Source organism: Numida meleagris, chromosome 17 (genome assembly GCF_002078875.1).
Source record: "Numida meleagris isolate 19003 breed g44 Domestic line chromosome 17, NumMel1.0, whole genome shotgun sequence".
Classification (NCBI taxonomy): Eukaryota; Metazoa; Chordata; class Aves; order Galliformes; family Numididae; genus Numida; species Numida meleagris.
Window position 1 is genome coordinate 3,546,052 of NC_034425.1, and position 19,653 is coordinate 3,565,704.

At 44.4% G+C, this 19,653-nt stretch overlaps 1 protein-coding gene across 1 annotated transcript in view; it reads right to left on the reverse strand.

Annotated features, from left to right (window-relative positions):
* The window catches only part of SEC14L1 (SEC14 like lipid binding 1), a 36,379-nt gene extending 18,921 nt beyond the window's left edge, over positions 1–17,458 (reverse strand). Inside the window, exons 1-2 of the mRNA XM_021414417.1 lie at positions 17,317–17,458; positions 16,139–16,229 (exon numbers count right to left, since the gene is read on the reverse strand). Coding sequence (XP_021270092.1) covers positions 16,139–16,201 — 63 coding nt within the window. The 5' untranslated portion in view covers positions 16,202–16,229; positions 17,317–17,458. The remainder of the gene's footprint in view (positions 1–16,138; positions 16,230–17,316) is intronic.

Genomic DNA, 19,653 nt, shown 5'->3' on the forward strand with positions numbered 1-19,653 from the left:
ATCACCAGGTCCCCTTCCTCCTCTGCAGATCAATAGGAAAAACACTGGCTCACAGGAGGCCAACCAAGAGGCTTCAACATCTTGGCAGCTGCATTTGGAATGAAACAACTCTGGATTAATTCTCACAAATCAGCAAATACCATCTCACCCATAACACACTGCTGTTCATACTTCTCTGTACAACAAATATGAGTTTAAAAATCATGAGACTTCTACCAACAAAGTGCATATCTCAGTGCCAGTGCATTTCATGCATGCTAGCTCATACATTAGTTACCAACTGGAATTGAGAGAAGAAAAGTGGGTGGGCAGAAAAGGATCTACCTCAAGAATATCCAGAAACGGTTTCTAGCTAAGTTAGTATTCCAGCCACCAGAACTGGAGTGCAGTTCAGGAAGCAAAATCTTTAATGCACAAGTAGTCAGCTCCTCAGAAAGGAACACTGCTGTGAAGCAAGCTCAGTAAGGACAAACAGACCTCCAAGACTTCCCTGCTACAAGTCAAGCCCCTGATATCATGCAGGCAGCACTGCTAAACTTTGTGCAGTTGGTTTTCCTCATCAGCATGGCTCCCCACAGCAGCCACTTGTTCAAAAAAGTGTTTTTTCCTTCCTCGTTGCATTTTTAGTCCATTAAATGTTCTCATTTACCAAAAGTGATTTTCTTCTTTCTGAGAAACAAAGGCAGCTTGGCAGTGACTCAGTACCAGGAACTCACTTTCTTTGGAAAAGACCAGGAAGGCTTTAATTACACAAGACTACAAATAAGGCTTCTATGGGACTAGAGACAACCCACTGAGCATGAAAGAGGCAGATTCAGACCAAAGAATGAATTAGGGGATAGCATCTAAAACAGAAGTTATCTATACGCACGCTTCTGGTCCTCGACGAGGTAGTTGAACCAACCTTATTTTTCACTTGTTTGTAAGTCTTGGCCCAGTCTTTGCCACCAACACGACCAGTCAGATTTTTAATGTACTGGCACAATGACCCACAGCAGTCTCAGATGGTGGGATGCACTTCGGTGCATTTCTTCAAACAAGAACTGGCTGACATTCACCTGGCAAGTGTGGGGAGCTGAGAAGCCCTTCACCCTGGCCTCCAGGCCCAAGGCACTGCTCAGTAACTCCACATCCCCATCATTCTTAACTGAGGTGGCAGCTGCATCCTAGTCCTATCTTACCTCATCCCTCTTCCATCCTCCCTCCAGCCCGGTCCGAAAGCATTTTACCCTGTTACTGAGGAATAGGAACACTATATTCATGCGCTGTTCCCTTGTACAAGATGAAATTTGGCCTTTAAGTATTAATGATAGCTATTAAGTACATCCAAGATAAAATAACTCTTCTTTAAGTTACACAGAAAAATCAATAAGACAAGTTGATATCAATAAAACAAGCATTCTGCTTCATTTTAGAGGCTAAAAAGTTCTTGTTTATTACACACGAGTACAAAGCGTTATTGACCTGCGACTTCCTGATTAAATGCTCGTTAGTGTACTTAGTATGGAAGCCTACAGCTCTGAAGCACACAGTACTCGTACTGCTCCCACACCATGCACCAAATCCAGATGGCCCAACTGCCATCTACATTGCAGACACGCATCCCAGTACTGAAGTTCTGAGATGGAGTCTAAAATTTTGATAAAGGGTGCTGTTATGTTTATAGCATTACAAACTGCTATGGCTTTTTAGTTATTGAAGTTTCACTTTTCTGCCTTTTTTTTCCCAATATAGACCACACAAATACACATTACACGAGTTATGAGACAAGTACTAACAAGAGCCTGCTCTGCACAGACTGTTCACAAATTCTGCACTGAAGGCCAATTAATTCCTCCAATGCTGAGAGGTAGAGCTCTGGGAAGAAAAACCATCGGTGGATTGAGGACCTACTGCAGCACAATATCCAGGCGATTTCAATGAAATGAAAACTCATTTTGCTGTGCTGTTAACAGATGCCCTTCGTGCCTTCAGAACATTTCTGTACCGCGTGCTGTATTTATGAGATTGCACTCAAGTGGTGCTTCTGCACAGCTCTCAAAGCATTCACTGTGCTTCCAGCACCCACAGGCATCAAGCACCCTGCTCTCCTCACAGCCTGCATGCCCCTAGCTACATGGAACATCACTGCAGGACGCGTTTCATTAGCACCACCAGGGCTTCACTTGTTAGGGTATGAAGTGCTAAGAGGGCTCCTTGTTTGCAGTACCCTTGTCTCTAGAGAAGTGCTGACAACAGCCAAGCCAATAAACTGAGCTTTGTTAGCTCACCCCTCCTTCAGAGAAATAGGAATTCCTGAGACATTCACCTGGAAACAGAGAGCTGAGGGAATTGATGCCCACTATAAGCAGAGCTGGACAAGAAAACATTTCTTTTCCTGGCATTCACCGAACCATTAAATTCTCACTGCTGACAGCTACTCTCGTCACTGGAGAGTTGGGTATGGAAGACAAGTTTTTATTATGTGTACAAACGAGTATAATCCCTAACATGCCTTGCCTTCTTTTGATGCTCTGATACTTGTTTAAAAGAGTCCTTTTGATTTAATCAGGTTCATTTGAAAAGGATCCAAAACCCTACATTGCTATGAATGACCCACGTAAACCTGAGCAAACATCCACATAGAAGTGGCAAGGGAGGAGAGATTTATTCAAGTACATTTAAATTCACATCTTAGTGCAACTATATAAAGCCTTATGTTTCATTGCTTTGTTTGAAGAAGAGAACAGGACTGTTCTGTCAATTTTCACATTTAGCTGCTTCAGAATCCTGTAGTACTTTAAATAACTACCCAGCTATGTTTCTTGCAGGTCTCAAATATATCCTACTCCTAGGCAACATGCACAGAGCCAGTGAAAAGCTATTAAAGCAATTTTGTTGATGTCACCAAAGAATAAACACTGTGTATTTGTTCTACTCAACAGATTTAAGAGGCCCGTCACATGAAAAGCTGGCACTGAGATTTCCTGCTTCAATTCAAAAGGCAGTAAGAAAGCTGTGGATCTTCACATCCATTTCAGAAATTCCTGAAATAGAAAGTTGAAAGCATCTGAAAACAATGAAGACATGGTCCACAAACATGACAAAGTAACCCAGCACACAGACTTAACTAAGATTCAGTAGCTACTCTGCAATACCATACGAGGACTGCTCCAAAGTAATACCTCCTATTTTATCACGGTGCCCACAGCATCAGAGGTGACGTGGGTGGGATGGTATGGCAGCAGAGGCTGAGCCTTCCCACCAACATCCCATTACCTTTTGTTGCCACTGTCTAGAGGCAATTATCCACTTGCTTTTCGATCACCATCATCCCAAACAGCACTTACCTAAAACACACACAGGATGCACGCAGTGAAAGCAGAGCAACCTTTTGGAATAGAGGCACTGTGGCTTTTGCACAAGGAACAGAGCTCCATCACACATAACAGGAAGTACCAACACTTAACACACCTCTGTAGACACAGTCCGGGCTATTTCACACTTAATGTCTCAGATGTCTTCTGCGGGGTGAAAGGAACAGCTTCATGCTAGATTTCAGGCACAACAATAGTTTATACACACTGTCAACTATCAGGAAACGCCGCTGAGATGGCATTAGAAATGAAACGGTAAGAATTGCAATAGCTTGCAATTAGAGCTGCTGACACAACACCTCACACACCACCTGGATTTCTGACAACAGGACCTTTCATGTGTTAGCACTGCTACAAAGCACTCCCAAGTGAAAGTAACAGCACTAACCAGCAGGGGCGTTTCTGGCCACCTCCTCCCTTCAAGCAGCATTTCCATGGTTACAGTGTTGATCGCTGCTGGCTTTAAGTACATTCCAAATATAGATCAAATGCACAGCTTGGCATTTTAAACAGCCCTAATAACTACCCTGCAGGCCAGCACTTGTGAACTAGCTCTGAGTCTAAGGCATAACGCACTCAAATAGCACGCTATGGTGGCTCCTCAGAAGTTGGCATACTGTTTATTGTATCACCCTGATCATTTGTAAAATGAATAAGTGAAGCTGGGCAGACCAGTGGGGAATCATCAGAGCACCCACACCATATTCCAGAACTTGTGTACCTGTTGTAAAAACAGCTTTGTCTCTGTTGTGCTTGAACTTGTATCCTTCGAGGCTGCCACGCAGGGATAGCAATCCAGAGTCCTACTGGAATTAAAACAGACTGCAAAAAACCACACTACCTTGAACAATGTGCACTCTGGAATATCATTTTAGCTGTCACTCACAGCATACTGCTTCTAGGAAGGATGCCTCTAAGTATATGATGCAGAGAATTTTCCTGAGAAGTTCATGCTAAACGCACATTGACTAGAAGGTATTATGCACTGTGGTATCACTTTCATTAACAGACTATTAGTTTGTATTCTTCAGGAAGCATACATCAATCAATGAAGTACTCATTTCTCTAACACGCAATTCAGGAATCTAAAGGTTTTAAAGGGCAGCTTATTGAAAGGATGCTCCATTTAGAACAGCGCCTACAACTGTAAATCTCTGTAAAACTCTGCGCTTACTATTTACTTACATATTCGTAAAGCATTCTTGATAAATTTGAGTTATACTAAAAAACAAAAATTGCATGTTTACTTAAGGCTGACCCAAACCAAAACTGAAGTAGGGGATAGAAGGAAAAAAGCAGAAAAGTTATGGGGGGAAACTGCAGTAAGCTTCCTCCGTATCAGAACGTGCAGTGATGCGTAGGCTACAGGGGCAGCGAACCAGTTTCAGAAACCCGTGTTACTCTAATATTTTAATATTTCATTAATACAATTTAGACCTTATAAATAAAGCAAGAGATTCAAAAGAGGCTATGAAGCAATCTCCCGGATTAGTGGAATTTTACTGGTAACTCGCTGTTGAGTTACACAACCGTGGTAACCAACTTACCCAGCTGAGCGAGGAGCTCTGCCTTGCAGCACTGGAAGAGATGGGCAGACACAGAAAACCTCTGTTCTGAAGAGTGATGTGAGCAGTCACGCCACCCACACAGGCTCTTTTTGTACAGCACGGTACTTTAGCCCTTCAGCACATGCATGGATACCAGTGGATCCCTTCCTGCACGGGTACTATTCATTAGTTAGTCATTTTCATTTCAGAAAAGAAATCACAGACAAGCTTTATTAGCAAAATTACAGTGGCATGATTGCTCCATACAGATGTATATAATGAAACTGAAAGGGAACTGGCTCATAACTACCTAAGAACCATTCCACCACATGCAGACAATCTTCTTCCAGTTAAAAAAAATAAACTTCTCCATGATTTAATGCACCTTTATTCCAGCTCTAAAAACTCAAGATTTAGCAAGCAAGCAAAAAAAAAAAAACAAAAACACAACAGTTTGGAAAGAAAGAATTTGACCTTGACACAAGGGCTAACATTCTGCCTTTTATCTGCACAAAATGATCTTTAACAACCACAGGCACACCTCAGCGGGGCTCTAATTGGAAGAGCGGTTTCTTTAAAACAGATACAAGCCACTTGTGGTTTGCTTGAATAAATTTGCACACCTGAAACCGTGTAATACACGCTCCTACATGTGGGAACCTGAATGTCCACCTCCAGAGAACACATGAATGACTAGGGCAGATCTGAGGAGAAAGCGGATAGCCACGGTGAGAAGTGAAGAGTTACACCTGCTTGCTTCAGAGATGCTCACAAGGAAAGCATTCGTTCTCTTCCTCCCTTTGAGAAGTCCAGAGAGCCTGGAAGAGCCCAGGGCACAGTGCTACTCCACTAAACAGCAAGGCTAACAGCTTACAACTTCATTAGAGCTGCTACACAGTCTTGAGGCATGAATCTCTAAAACAAGAAGCTAAAAAAAAAAAAAAAAGAAGTTGGGCAGGTACCATTTCTTCCCCTAGGAAAACAAAAGACTAAGGACAGAAAACCCCAAGAGGCTGAATATAAATAAAGTCATGTTCATCTTTCTTCCTTTGGAGTAAGCGAGGAGAGTCTGCTCGCTCAGGTTAGGCTGGCTGGTGACTGGGAGAGCAACAGTAAAATGCTGGTTGGAAAGGGAAACAAAAAAAAAATCAAAGAAAACAGAAAACCTGACATTGTGCTGGTCTGGGTTAAGGCGGAACATCAAGGACAGATTATACAGTCAGACTGATACATGTCACTCTTTATTATACACTGACCTTCGCTGCCCTCCTGGGGGTAATAGCAGTGTGAGGCTGACTTGCAATTTCACTTCAACATGTTCATATTAAATGTATGTACAAAACCATTCTACAGAGAAAATAGCGTTCGCTCTGTCCATGTTCCAAGCAAGACAGATGGAAATCAGTTCTGGCTCAGAAGCCACGTAGCTCTGAGCGCAGCGCTTGGTTTTGACAGAATGTGCCTTGCAATTAGCATCAGCGTCGCTAGCTTCTGGGAGAGGAAACTTGGCTTCTGACCCCAACTGCACAGGACACGACTGCTTTGGTTCAAGGTTAGAGTACTCTGGCAAAGAGGCTGACCTCCAAAAAAAAGCATCACAGAGCAGCTGGCAACGGGCCAGCCAAAGCTGAAATGCTCTGGGAGCAGGGACCGCCGCGATTACTGCGGAATGTCAGCTATTCTCAAGCACTTCCTATTTCTCTGCAGCGACGGCAGTATATATGAGCCTTTCCACAACGCAGAAACATATCTTTGAGATTAAGAGACACACATGGAAGGGCTGCAAGCCATTAAAACCTTGTCTTGCTATTGCTTGTAAATAACTGTTGTATGTCTTACAGCAGCTCAACAATGACAACCCCGTTCATTCAGCTCCGCCACCAGGCATCCCTAACATACAGGATAAGGCCATGCTGATATGCTGGAGGCAGATCCCAGTATTTAATTTCCCCATTCCTTCCCATTAACAGAATTTTGCACGTCTGGATTCTCTGCAGTCAGTTTTACTTTAAAAATTCCTCTGCAATTCTAATGTGTCCACTGAGGATCTATTTTTGGAACTGCCACTTATTCCTTACAGAAGGCTTGTTCCTCACTTAAGCCTTGCTTTCATACATGCTAGAATTGGTATTCTTCAGGTTTGTTTTTTTTGGTCTTAGAATCACAGACGCTTTCACCAAGTGAACATATGGAATATATATATATGTAATAAAATTATTGCTTTATAGACAAAAATCTAGTTTAATGGTGGGAGGGGGAAGGATGACTGCAGTATTGCTACAGGCTCAGAACTTCTCATTAAAGTATTAACTGAACGGCCAAGAGACTCGTCCTGCCACAGAGAACAAAGTCTCCTGACCCATGCAGATCAGCCCCCGTTCCTTGCCACCCCATACAGCCAAACAGGTTTGGCTTCATTGTCAGACTGCACCCACCAGGTTTTCACTTGGCCCGGAGGCAGCTGGCCTCCAAGCACAGCAATGCTGACTGCGCTCGACCAAGAGTGAACAGCTACAGTAGAGAAACCTTTGGCAAGAGGGCAGAATTCAAGGTAAGCAGCGCAGATCAGATGTCTGGGTTTGGCTTTTGGACCAGCAAAATATCAGCTTCTAGGTAAAATAAGGCAGCTGTACTCTATTAAGCAAACCAATAAAACTACTAACTACATCAGTTACATCGTGGCCATTCACTAATGTCAAAGGAACGTCATCAAAAGACAGAATGATAGGGTTTGGGACCTGCAAAAAAATTACCTCAAGCTAGAAAGTTAGATGTAACATTGAAAACACATATCCTAACCTTACACATGTCTGACTTATCAGGAAAGGGCTCAGAAATGTTTGAAGATGGAAGATAACAGCATGGAACAGCAATTTCTCATATGGAATCATAGGCTGGGACTCATCACCATCAGAAGAACTTAATGTCTGAGGGAGGTAACAGGCAGCTATCTAACGAGCAAGCAGCACGACAAATGTGAGCATGGAGCAGGTGGTGTGCAGCCAAGCCAGGCTCCAGATAAAGGATATCTCTCTTGACAGAATGTGTCATGAAGCACAGCCACCTGCTGGAGGGTGTCATGATAGAGAGCTCGCTTTGTTCCAGAAAGGAATCAGGCAAGCGCAGGAAGCCAACCACATACGGTGCTATTACACACAATAGGCACTTTCTGGAGGAGAAGGGCTGTCAAGACAGCACTGCAGACTGAAAGAGCATCAGAGAGAGCATTAGCACGTGTTTCTCTCATCCCTGTCCTCTTCTCTGGAGGGATGCTGCCAGATATACACTGCACTAGCTAGGTAGGGATTATGCTGCTCATCAAAACACCACTGCTAGGGGCATCACTGCCAACGAGCAGCTACCACCACTGCTAGGGGCATTGCTGGCAATAAGCAGCTACCACCACTGCTAGGGGCATTGCTGGCAATAAGCAGCTACCACCACTGCTAGGGGCATTGCTGGCAATAAGCAGCTATCACCACTGCTAGGGGCATTGCTGGCAATCAGCAGCTACCACCACTGCTAGGGGCATCGCTGGCAGTGGGGTGGTGCAGCCTTTGCACCCCACATCTGCTCACCAATGAAATGAGAAAGATGCCACCAGCTGCAAAAGGCAAGTCAATTAAAGAATAATCAAGATTCCTTTGATTCGTTTCTGGAAAAAAAAATTAAAATCATAGATCATAATCAATCCTTTGTTCGTCATCCTCCTTTACAGCAAGGAAAGGCAGACTAAAGGAGGAATCAGAACAAAAGTTCAAGTGAAATTGCATTAAGTCCTGTTCATTACAGCATCAGTAGCTGCACCACGCAGACCATGAAACACTTCAGTAAGTAATTTCATAGAGCCACGAGTTCAGTAATGAAGAATTTATCCACAGGCCAATGAATTGCACAGCAGAGAGAGAGAGTTTTGCAAATTAAGGAGCACAATTTACACGCTGTATGAAATAGCCAGCAAAACGTCCTCTGGAAAGGATTCCACTGACTGATGTTCCTGAAGTGGAACAACATTTATAGCATTCGCATTTATAAACAAAAAAGCACAATAAGCTCGAGGAAGGAAGTGCTCTCATCAGGAAACGAATTGTTCCCTTTCTGTTTTGGCACAAACAAATACAAATAGGACACATCACCATCCTCACCATCACTGTAGAAATCCTCGTTCTCACACAGTGAGATCCATTAGTACCAAGGCAACGTGAAGGATCACAGCAGCAGTAGGCAAGGGAGAAGGTTACCAGCCAGAGAGGCCAAGATGGTAAGGGAATTCTGCAATACCATTTTCTAACTGTTGTACAGAATGATCTTCACCAAAACCGCCTATCCTCCCGTGGTGAGATGACAAATAGCATCAGAATGAAAACATTGCTGTAGTTATAAACAAATCATTTAGGGCTTAACTTTACAGGTCTGATCATGACGAAGTCTTGGTATGCTAATTTTAAAGAAGCCAAAGGGATGCAGTCAGCTTTCCCTTGCCCCCTCCCACAGCTCCTTGCTATCACCAGAGCTAAAGCTGGCAGGCAACATTAGCTTCTGAGATTTTACTTCCAGGTTTGCTGATACGCAGACTCCTGACTTGGGTTTTGCTTTATGATAACTTAAGAGGAATCCAGGACACAAAACCTTCAAATCTGAAGTTTCATACGTGAATATGAAACGGGAAAGAAACCACGAGATTGCAAGATACTACATTCTTATTTTTTAATTTTTCTACGGTCAGGACAGATTCCTGTTTACACCAAATCAACTCACAGAATCTGCATTTCCAAGCCATGAAGCACAACATGCAAATACTTTGTCCTGCCGAACACCACCGAGCCTAAAGAGTGCTGAATCAAGTTTCAAACGGCCCCTTCGTTTAGCCTCACAGCAATCAGCACCTGCATTCTGCAGACTGCAGATCCCTAACGATTCCCCATGGAATCAGGGCTCCCTGACAATGCCACACTGACTTGCTCTTTCTTGTGGCCAGCTGCCATCATCTCCCCAACAGCACAGGAGGGGAAGAGCAGCTGCTCCCACAGGGTGCTGCTCATCAGCCTCAAGTGAGCCTGTTGGGGCAATCAGGCAGACAAAAATCATTGACTCTTTGTTCCAAGATGGCATTTGAGCAGCTTATCTCCCTGAACTGGCTTGCTAATGAACTGCAGCATCTTCTGCAAGAAAGCGTTGAGAACAACCTGGTGCGTTAACTTCCCTGTAATGGGAAATCACATATTTCTTCTTTCTCTGACCCCTAGAAGAGAAAGCCCATGAACCAGAAGCTGATAACCTCTACGGACTGGGCTGAAATCAGTGTTATTGAGCAAGAGGGATGCAGAGGGAAGTGAAAAGCTTAGGACCTGATCTCAGATTTTGAAGCCTTGTGCTTGCTTATTGCCTTGTGGCAACGCTGCCCCACACTGCAGTGGATCCCAGATGGTGTCAGACAGTCCTTGCAGTGCAGGCTTTGGACCCTGTGTTGCCACCATATCCTCCACCCCAGAGCTCTAGGCATGACTCACCTCAAATATACTGATGACAACTGAAACAAGCAGCACGCAGATAGATTATGAGAAAGCAGAATGATTGAATTGCTTGTAATAAGTCCTCCTTAATGTTTTACCTGAGCTGCTAACATTACCTGTCTTAACTACATCATAAAAATCAGATGAAAAGAGTTAGTAATTCAGCTTAACAGCCTAATTCCTCATTTAAAATATACACACAGTAATTTTAAACTGCGTGAAAAAATTGAAGATGAGCTCACTTGGGAGAAAATAGACCATTTAAGACTAACCTGTAATTAATTTTAACTTGAGGTAATTAACAGATTTCCTTGCAAGTTCCCAGAAGATTCATTCTATATTCGGAACACAAGAGTTTTAAGATCACATCACCTTCCTCCTTCCAGAAACATACCGAATTTGAAGTGAGTGCAAAGCCAAAACATCAATCCTGGTTATGAACAACATACCCCTACATTCTGTGTTCCAAGACCTGACTCTGATTTAAGGTGATTTGACTGATTTGTCGACAGTCCTGAGGGACTGCTTTCAGTCCCTGAGGCTCTCCTACCCCGTCTTTCATTGTGTACTTGTTTCTTCTGAGCATCTGAGCTCAGATCTGTCTGCAGCTCCTCCAGCTCACAGCAGGAAGAGGAAATGCAGATTATTGAAGTTGGAGGTGCACATAACTGGCCACACCATATGGAAATACCTCATCCTACGTCTGCAGTCGATGTCTGTGATCTCTAAATAACTGCTGGCTTCTCACTGGATGTGATTTTAGAATCTACAAACAAATACGCCATATCTTTGTCCCACAAGGTTTTAAAAGCTTTGACATGTGGCTTCTTAATGGCTAACTGCATATTAAATTACAAACATGAAGCTCTACCTTTTCCAGATGCTAACTGCGGTACCATGGGTGTCTGGGACTCTGCAGAACATACTAACCATTTCCTTTCTCCCACGCATTCAACCTATTTTCAACTCTAAATGTTACTTGGTTGATTATTAGACCACAAAGCAACGCTTCACACCAGTTCAGACAGAACGCCTGCAGAGTGTGGAACTCTCAAGTGCTTTCAGAACAAAGCAACAAGACCAGTTCTGACACAGATTTTTTCTTCCATTGACACCTCTCAGAGTTTGACAGTAGCGGCGTTTTAGCTTTTAAAGCATAAAAAAACTGCCAAGAAAACCTGACTAAAAGCACTGGGTAGAGAAAACTGCAGCTGTCAGCTACAGCCGGGTCATGTGCTTGCCCACAGAGAACAGGAAACTGCTAGCCATGGAAATATATAGGCATGCCACGAAATAAGATGTAAATTGCACAGTAAGCAGGCTGCTAAGTCAATATTTTTCCCCTGTGCTTTGCTTAACTCTCATGTTTGTTAACTACAGCTCATTCCAAAAAGTGGCCAAAGTTTCATTTGTTCACGCAACATGTTGCTAACACAAGAGACCATCAGCAATGACATCAAACAGCAGTTGAGCTGCAGACACTGATTCCAAAATAAGTACATCCATACAAGGTGCTGTTCCACAGCTCTTTTACTAATGCGTTTCCAGCAGCAAATAAGGCTCAATTTTCAACAAAGCCAGGAAGCAAAGTGGATGAGGGCCTGGGAGGCAAACAAAGGAAGGGAAAACAGCAGAGCAATTCCAGTGGTAGACACCCAGATTGTTCCTTTCCCTGTACTCAAGGGATTATACGTTGTCAATCTGAAAACAGATTATTTTTCTCCAGTGTACTCTATCACTGATGGGTATTTATGCCATCTACAATCTTATTACATTCCTGTGATTTAGGGATACTTGAGTTCGTAGAGATTTACCTTAAATATGGTGGGGTTTTTTTTTCAGGTCTATAAAACCAAAGAAACCTGCTGCCTAAAAGCAGCAAATTTCAACTATTAAGGTCACAAGAGGAGCAGAAGGGCACTACACACGATACTGAAAGACTCGTGTTTCGATACTTCAGATGTTCTATCAGAACAAAGGAAAAACATGACCTATTTAAAAAAAAAAATCCACTTCGGAGGGGAAAAAGATTTCAGCCACAAGGCAAGGCAAGATTTATTGATGTTTTTATTTTAAAATTAAAGATATTACTTGACAACGGTAAGCTCCTGACATTGATGACTAGCCTACCTACAGACTGCATTCCTAACTTCCTTTTTGGCTCCAGAGAAAGGGACGAGTGCCAGGTATTTCAGCAGAGTGGAAACATCACTGTGGATATTCCAAAGACAGCAAACTACCTTTGAAAGTTTCTCTGCCACCACAGGCAGATCTGAAAACCTCAGCTGTCACAAAGCGACGAGCTCTTAAAACGCACGTTAATTTGACTAAGCGTAGTATTTAATATTTAATAGTTTGATGCGCATTTGCTGTGCTCGGTCATGGTACTAGCCACACTTGTATCTGACACTAAGTAACCCGGGGCTGCAAATAAGACATCTTCTAAGTGGGCTGTAAGAGCAAGGCGCTTTCCACAGAGCTTCCAGAAACTCTCAGAAAACCCTTCAGCTCCCAGGACATTCAGTGTGGGTTGTTTTGTTGTGCTGGTTTTCTTTGTTGTTGTGTCCCCCCATCATCTTATTTTCCATTTGCATGAAATTCCATGATAGCTGAGTATTCGTTATTTGAATTCACTTTGGAAATTTAACTCAAGGAGAATTATTTAATGCGTGCCAGACCACAAACAAGCTGTCAATCTCCAAAGTTAACTTGAGCCCCATGTGTGTTAAGAGGTCTTCAAGATTCAACTTCTTAACTGCCTTTTAACATGAAGAACTGCTTACTGGCTGAAGGCACTATATCACTAACTGCAAACTCCTTTAAGACAGCATTCAAATTTATAACTTAAACTCTTGCAAGTTACCAATGTTAACAGTCATTTTTCCACATTTCAGCTGCTTTCAGCATTACATAAACTTGAACAGGAAAAAAAATAAGCTCAGATTCTATTCAATCTGATAAATATCTGCTGAAGTGTTTACCTAGAGAAATATATATATACACAGACACACACAGTTTTCAAGACGTTGATTGTGACATAGGCCACAGAGCTGCCAAAAATCATCATGTCATAATGTGTAACCACCTGGTGAAGCCGTGCTGCCAGCAGCACGCATGTCAGACTGTAACGTGGTAACTTCTGGTCTGTGATTCTAGAAGCTTTCCCAGTCCAGGAGATGCTTCAGTAAAAGATTTGCATCCTGTTCTTACTGTTTTCAAAGCAACTTAGATATTATCCGAAACCACACAGCTCATCAGTAAAAATAAATCGTCTTCAAGGAAGTAGCTTACGTTAAGTTTTACGTAGTTTGCCTTTAATGTTAAGGGAAGGCAAGAAGCACAAAGCAATGCATCTCCCCACTCACTTCCTACAACTGCACTTCACCAGTTCTCTTCCAGACCCGAGAGATAAGGGGTTGTGCCTTGAAGCATATTGCCAGAGCTGCATTAGGGTTCAATAGCTGATTTCTGGATTTCAGCAGAGGAGCAGAAGAGAAACATTTGCAAAAACAATAGAGAAAGAAAAAGAATTCCCTCATTTTAAAGTCTTTATACTGTAATTGTCCAAAAAAAACACTTGCCAATCTTAGTCTAGGTCCAAGTGGAATTAAATCCAGTATTTGGTCTTAATATAGCTGGGCTCACCCTTCAGAGAGAGAAGAAAGCTCCCAAAACTAGAGCAACATGAATACAGTGCTAATTGCACTTCATTCCCCCCTCAAGAACCTCTATGAAATCCAGGATGGGAAAGGTAGGCAAGCAGGAAGCTCACTGATCTTGATGAAGTCATGCGGTCACTACTGAGCCAAAGGGAAAAGTAACAAGAGGCATCAAACTATCAGATGCTGTTCATATTCTTGAAATAATTTGGCTCACAGAGACACTCTTCCACCTTCTTCAGGAGATACATTAACAGCTTGGACAGATTAGCACCAGGAGTAGATCACTACATGTATTAAAAACCAATAAAGTAACAGAAGCAACATGGCAGAAGGACAGTCACCCAGGGAACGCATTCTGAACAAGTTCAAATAAGAACTCGCTGCCTCAACATAGACAAAATAAATAATATTATCACCAATCCAGACTTCCAGTCTCAGCAGGTACCAATCCAGCTTTCTTCTTTATAAACGTTCTTCTCCTCTCAGTTCACTATCTTTCAACAATTGTTTTTTTCCTATAGCTGCATATGCAGTACAGCCTCTTCCCTCTTAGAGGAGAAGAAAAAAAGAATCTTTCCTGCAAGAAAAGGCTGAATATTTGCTAAAAATCATCCTGGAAGTTTTGTTACCCCCTGGATACAGAACAGCTTGAGAACTCAATGTTAATAGTCCTAAGTGTTTCCAATTACACCCAATTAAGCACTGTGAACAATCCTGAGGTCAGCTCAGTACTTGAGCTGAGAATACCCTTGAAGATTTCTTAGAATAAGAAATGGTGCCTTCCTCTCAGCAGCAAGGTACAGGCTCCTCGGCTCAGCAAAAGCTGGAGAATGGCGTCCAAGACACTCAGCTCTGTTCAGTGGTCTTAGATCTAGAGCCAGTACACTTCCCTGGAGGATAGAGCTGCATACACAAACAGATTTAAATTCTAGAAAGCCGCTTAGCTTAGATATCATAATGGGGTAAGATATTAAAAGACCTTCAACATATCACAGCTTCTTATGAAAACAACCATCCTCTGCCTTGATCTGTTTACAAGAGCAGGACCTGCAGGTGTATGCTGGAGGCAGTTTCAGGAATATGACAGAAAGAAATGGAAGTATTTCACCTGGTGTGACTGAATGCATCTTCTGCCCCGTGACTGCAAAGGACCACTTCCGTAAGGAACTCTGCACTTCAGCCCATGTGATCTATCTAAATATTTACACAATGAGCACCATTAAAACTCTCCCCCAAAGCCACTAAACATAGCATTTTCAGCAAGTGAAGCAATAACTACTATTTTATTTAGGTTTTAACTGTTCTTATGGGGTAGAAGCTGACCTGACCGCTCCCCTGCAAGTGCTCTTCCTAATTCATGAGAACCACACAGATGTGGTTTGGGCTGAATATACGCAAAAACAAAGACTGACTTCCTCTTCATTTTCTAAAAGAAAAAAAAAGGGGGGGGGGGGTGAGGCAGAGAAAAAGAGAAACAAGAGGGAACCCAGGTAGGATTTTACTCATTTTTTTGGTTTCAGTTTTAATACCAGCACACAAATCAGCAGTCATGCAGCCAAGAAGCGTTTTGTTCACACCTCTAGCCTCCCTGATGATCTTTTTTTTCCTCCCCACAAGGTACAGCCACTGCTCCGAGAGCTTTTTCCTCTTCTGTTCACACTTAACCCTGCTTTCACAGCCTCTTCTGTGTTCTCTAGTCTTTTACAGTCTATACGAACAAAGATGCCAGCACACTAAGCTTTTCATCAATGCACTTGATGCCTTCTCCCAGCCTAGAATAGATTGTTCCCAATAATCAACGTGGAAGCACACATCAAAGTTTTGCTGCAAGTTTAAAACAAATCAGCCCATGAGCTGTATCGAAACTTTTAGGGAAGAGAACACGTTATATAAAAATACTCTGGGGAAAAAGGAAACAGTCAAAACACACACCTCCCTTATTTGGTATCTCATCTCAGACTTGTGTGTTCTACAGCACCCATCGAACAGTGCCCAGCTGGTACTGAGCAACACGAGGAGCTGCCAAGCAAGAGAAATTTTTAGCAAAAATGAATACTTACAGCCATAATCAACTCAAAGGGGTGTTTATACACCCGTATGGGTGACTGATACTTCTGCACCATAGCTGCGGTTACTAAGGTCAACTCGAACCTGAAAAAGAAACATTTAAAACCATTCGTCAGAGGTAAGAAGCCAGTTTTAGTCTCCTCTTCAGACAACGATTCCAACTGTAATAGCATGCTTGCAGTTCTACCTTCACAACTCCATTAAGACTTCTTAATGAGTCCCTAAAGAGCCATGTATATTTTTGTCAGAAACAACTTGTCATTCTAAAAAAGGCACCAAAGTAGCACAATTCCTGTCCGGTTTTAGTAACAAACTGTCAACGTGTGTTATGACTATTCATTTAAGTGGCAAAATTGCCTGTGTTGCTGCTGAGAACCAGCATTAGCACCTCGGGGCTGAGGGCAGAGCACCGCCTGGCCCCCAGCGTGGCAGCAGGGCTCCTTATGGCTGGCTGGGATTGGTGTCAAGAGGAACAGGATTGGTTTAAAGAGAAATAAAAGCACGCCAGACGTGAGAACACTTCGCTTTCGGAAAGAAAGCAAAAAGGGAGATCACAGCAAACGGACGGAACGCGTTCCGATATTGCTTCCAAACGAGAAGAACGAGGGCTTTTCAGACGGAAAACTTCGGAAATGTCTGTAGTTCCTCTAAGGTTCATTTCCTCCGCAGACATTCCAGCACACAGCCAGCCAGGAATCCACCAGCACAGCCAGCACGAGCCCACCACACCGCATCTGCCCCGGCCAAGGGGCAGACCCCATCTCTCCCCGCCACAATCGCTTTTATCGGGATGCGCTGGCGGCAGCGCTCGTGGATGAGCACGCTGGCGGCCGGCCAGCCCCATTTTAGCGAACAACGGCTTTAATACAAGAAGTTCACCGGACTTCTCATTCGCAGCGCTTCGGGAAGGCGGCCCGAGCCCGACGAGCAGAGCGCAGCCCCGCCACCAACACCTGAAGCAGCGGCACCCGGGAACAACAGAGCCGCGCAACAAAGCGGCGCTCCCGGCCCGCCCCGAAGGGCGCTCCGCACCGGGCACCTGTTGGGGGATCGCGGGGCCGGGGGCCGCTCGCTCCCGGAGGGCTCCCCGCCTGCCACCGCCCGCACGGAGCGCGCAGAGGGGCAATGGTACTAAGTAAAGGGGTACGGGGTGAGGGGGGTTACCGCTTACCAGCTGCCGTCACGCCGCCCGGCCGCGCTCCGCTCTCCTCATGTCGGCGCGGGGCAGCGCCGCCGCCGGTTCCGGCACAGAAGGAGGAGGAGGAGGAGCAGGAGAGCAGCGCCGCCGCCGCCCGTTGTTACTGGTGACGGGAAGGGGGAGGAGCTTGGCCGCCGGCCAGCATGACGCATGCGTGACCGAGCAACAGGACTAGAGCGGGAGAGGGGGGCGGGCTCTGAAGCTTGGTGTGGTTGTTGCGCCTGCGCGCTGCGCCTATAGCTGGTGCGGGGGTGCGCATGCGCAGTGAGGCCAATGGCTGTTGGGGTTGGGGGAACTCTTCCCCGTGGTCCTGTGGGTCCTGTTCATCCGGTTTCTCCCCGCTGATCTTAAGTCCTTCATCGCTCCCCTCAACGTGGGGCTTATGTTCCTTTTAAGAGGCAAGACTGTAGCTCTGCAAAGGCCTGCAGCTCCTCAGGGGTTCAAAGTGTGGGCTCTAAATGAGGGAAGGGTAGATGGAGAGACGCCATCGTGCCTCACACCCACCCTCTCAGCCACTGCCCTCAGACGTGTGCTCCAGACCCTGCACAGCTCTGCTGCCCTTCTCCGGCCACACATCTGAGGGCAGTGGCTGAGGGGACTGGGATTGCTCAGTCTGGAGAAGAAGAGGCTTGGCAGAGACCTCATCAGTCTGTACTAGTCCCTGACAGGAGGTTGTGGTGAGGTGGGGGTCGGCCTCTGCTCCTAGGTACCAGCGATAGGACATGAGGTGATGGCCTCAAGGTGCACCAGGGGAGGGTCAGGTTGGACATTAGGACAAATTTCTCAGAAATGGAGCGGTAATGCATTTTTACAGGCTGCCCAAGGAGTGGTGAAGTCACCATCCCCGGAGGTGTTCAGGAACTGTGGAGATGTGGCACTGAGGGACGTGGTCAGTGGGCATGGTGGGGGTGGACTTGGGGGTCTGAGAGGTATTTTCCAACTGTAATGATTCTATGACTGAGCCCCAGAGGCACTTCTGTGCTGAGTACGCAGCATAGGGCCGCCCTGAGAGCATCATGGGATACCTCATGGTGACCGCTGGGCCAGGGGAGACAAGTGAGGACAAGGAACTGCCCCAGAAGCCTGCCTAGGGTGCAAATGGTGAAGGGTTGAAGCCTGAGGTAACTGATGGTATCTTCTGAGCGAGAGTACTGAACTGTTTCGGTCACAGCCCCAGCTGGGTTAGTAACCTGAGCGGAATGCATGCAGCTCTCAGCCCAGGGTGCTCACGGAAAGCGTTCTTTCTTACTTCACAGTCACACCATGATGTGCTGAAAGCAAGAAATACAAGCATGCTTCGTACAGCACCAGTATCACAGTCTGTGTTAGAATAAAGACTTGAGAACTAGGGGCAAATGCCTCTATTTCCTTCAGAGACTCCATTAAGGCAATTCTTTCACCCTGAACATGTTTTATTGCTGGCTTGCTCCCTCAAAAAAGAAATCTTTCCACTAAAATTTAGAGTGGTTATCCTGTCCTTTTGGTGCAATTCTTTTTCTAGGAAGGCTAAATTTGTGGTTACTATTAATTAGTGATTCAGCTGCAGTTTTCTCTCAAACAAACCTTGTGTCTTAGTCAATAATAGTCTGTTGTCTGATCCAAAACCTGTCCTTACAAGACGTGAATGTGTTGAGCAACTGTTTCTCTAAATCAGTTTTCTATGGTTGTATTTGGCCAGCTGCACTCATGTAAGCGAGGTTAACTAGTTAATCTAGTACCTTTGTAATTAGATAGAGTTATCTGATTGATATTGCCTGCCATTACACCTGCAACATCCTTTTCCTGCTCTGAAAGCCTGAGAAATAATCCTACCGGCATAGCAGGGTGAGGAATGTACGCCTACTCAGATTCCTCTTTGTTCATTACACTCCTCCATTTCGAGTCTGGGAAATCTTATTAGCTGCCACTATTTCATTTAACCAAACAGCCATATAGCCAGAAAAGCTTTGTGAAGGCTCTTGAATTTATTGATAAAGTGAAGGCATTATCAGTGCATGATTAATGTCCAAATCGGTCACAGGAGATGTCTTGCCTGTCTACTGTAGAAATAATCTTAACAAGACAGACACGGCAGAGGAAAGGAGAATGTTTTTAAATTTTTTTATTATTGTTTGTATTCCTGTTACATCTTCTGCTATGGAAGCTCCAGCGGGGCATCACCAGAAGGAATATAAATTAATGAAGGAGTGGGTGAAAAGCTCAAGGAATGCAGTGAGGGGTGCTGAGATTTGAAGCCCAAAGGACAAAGGCTCCAAATGCAAACTGACATTTTCAGAAAATAAGGAACATGGCAGGCTAGACGGGGGGGGA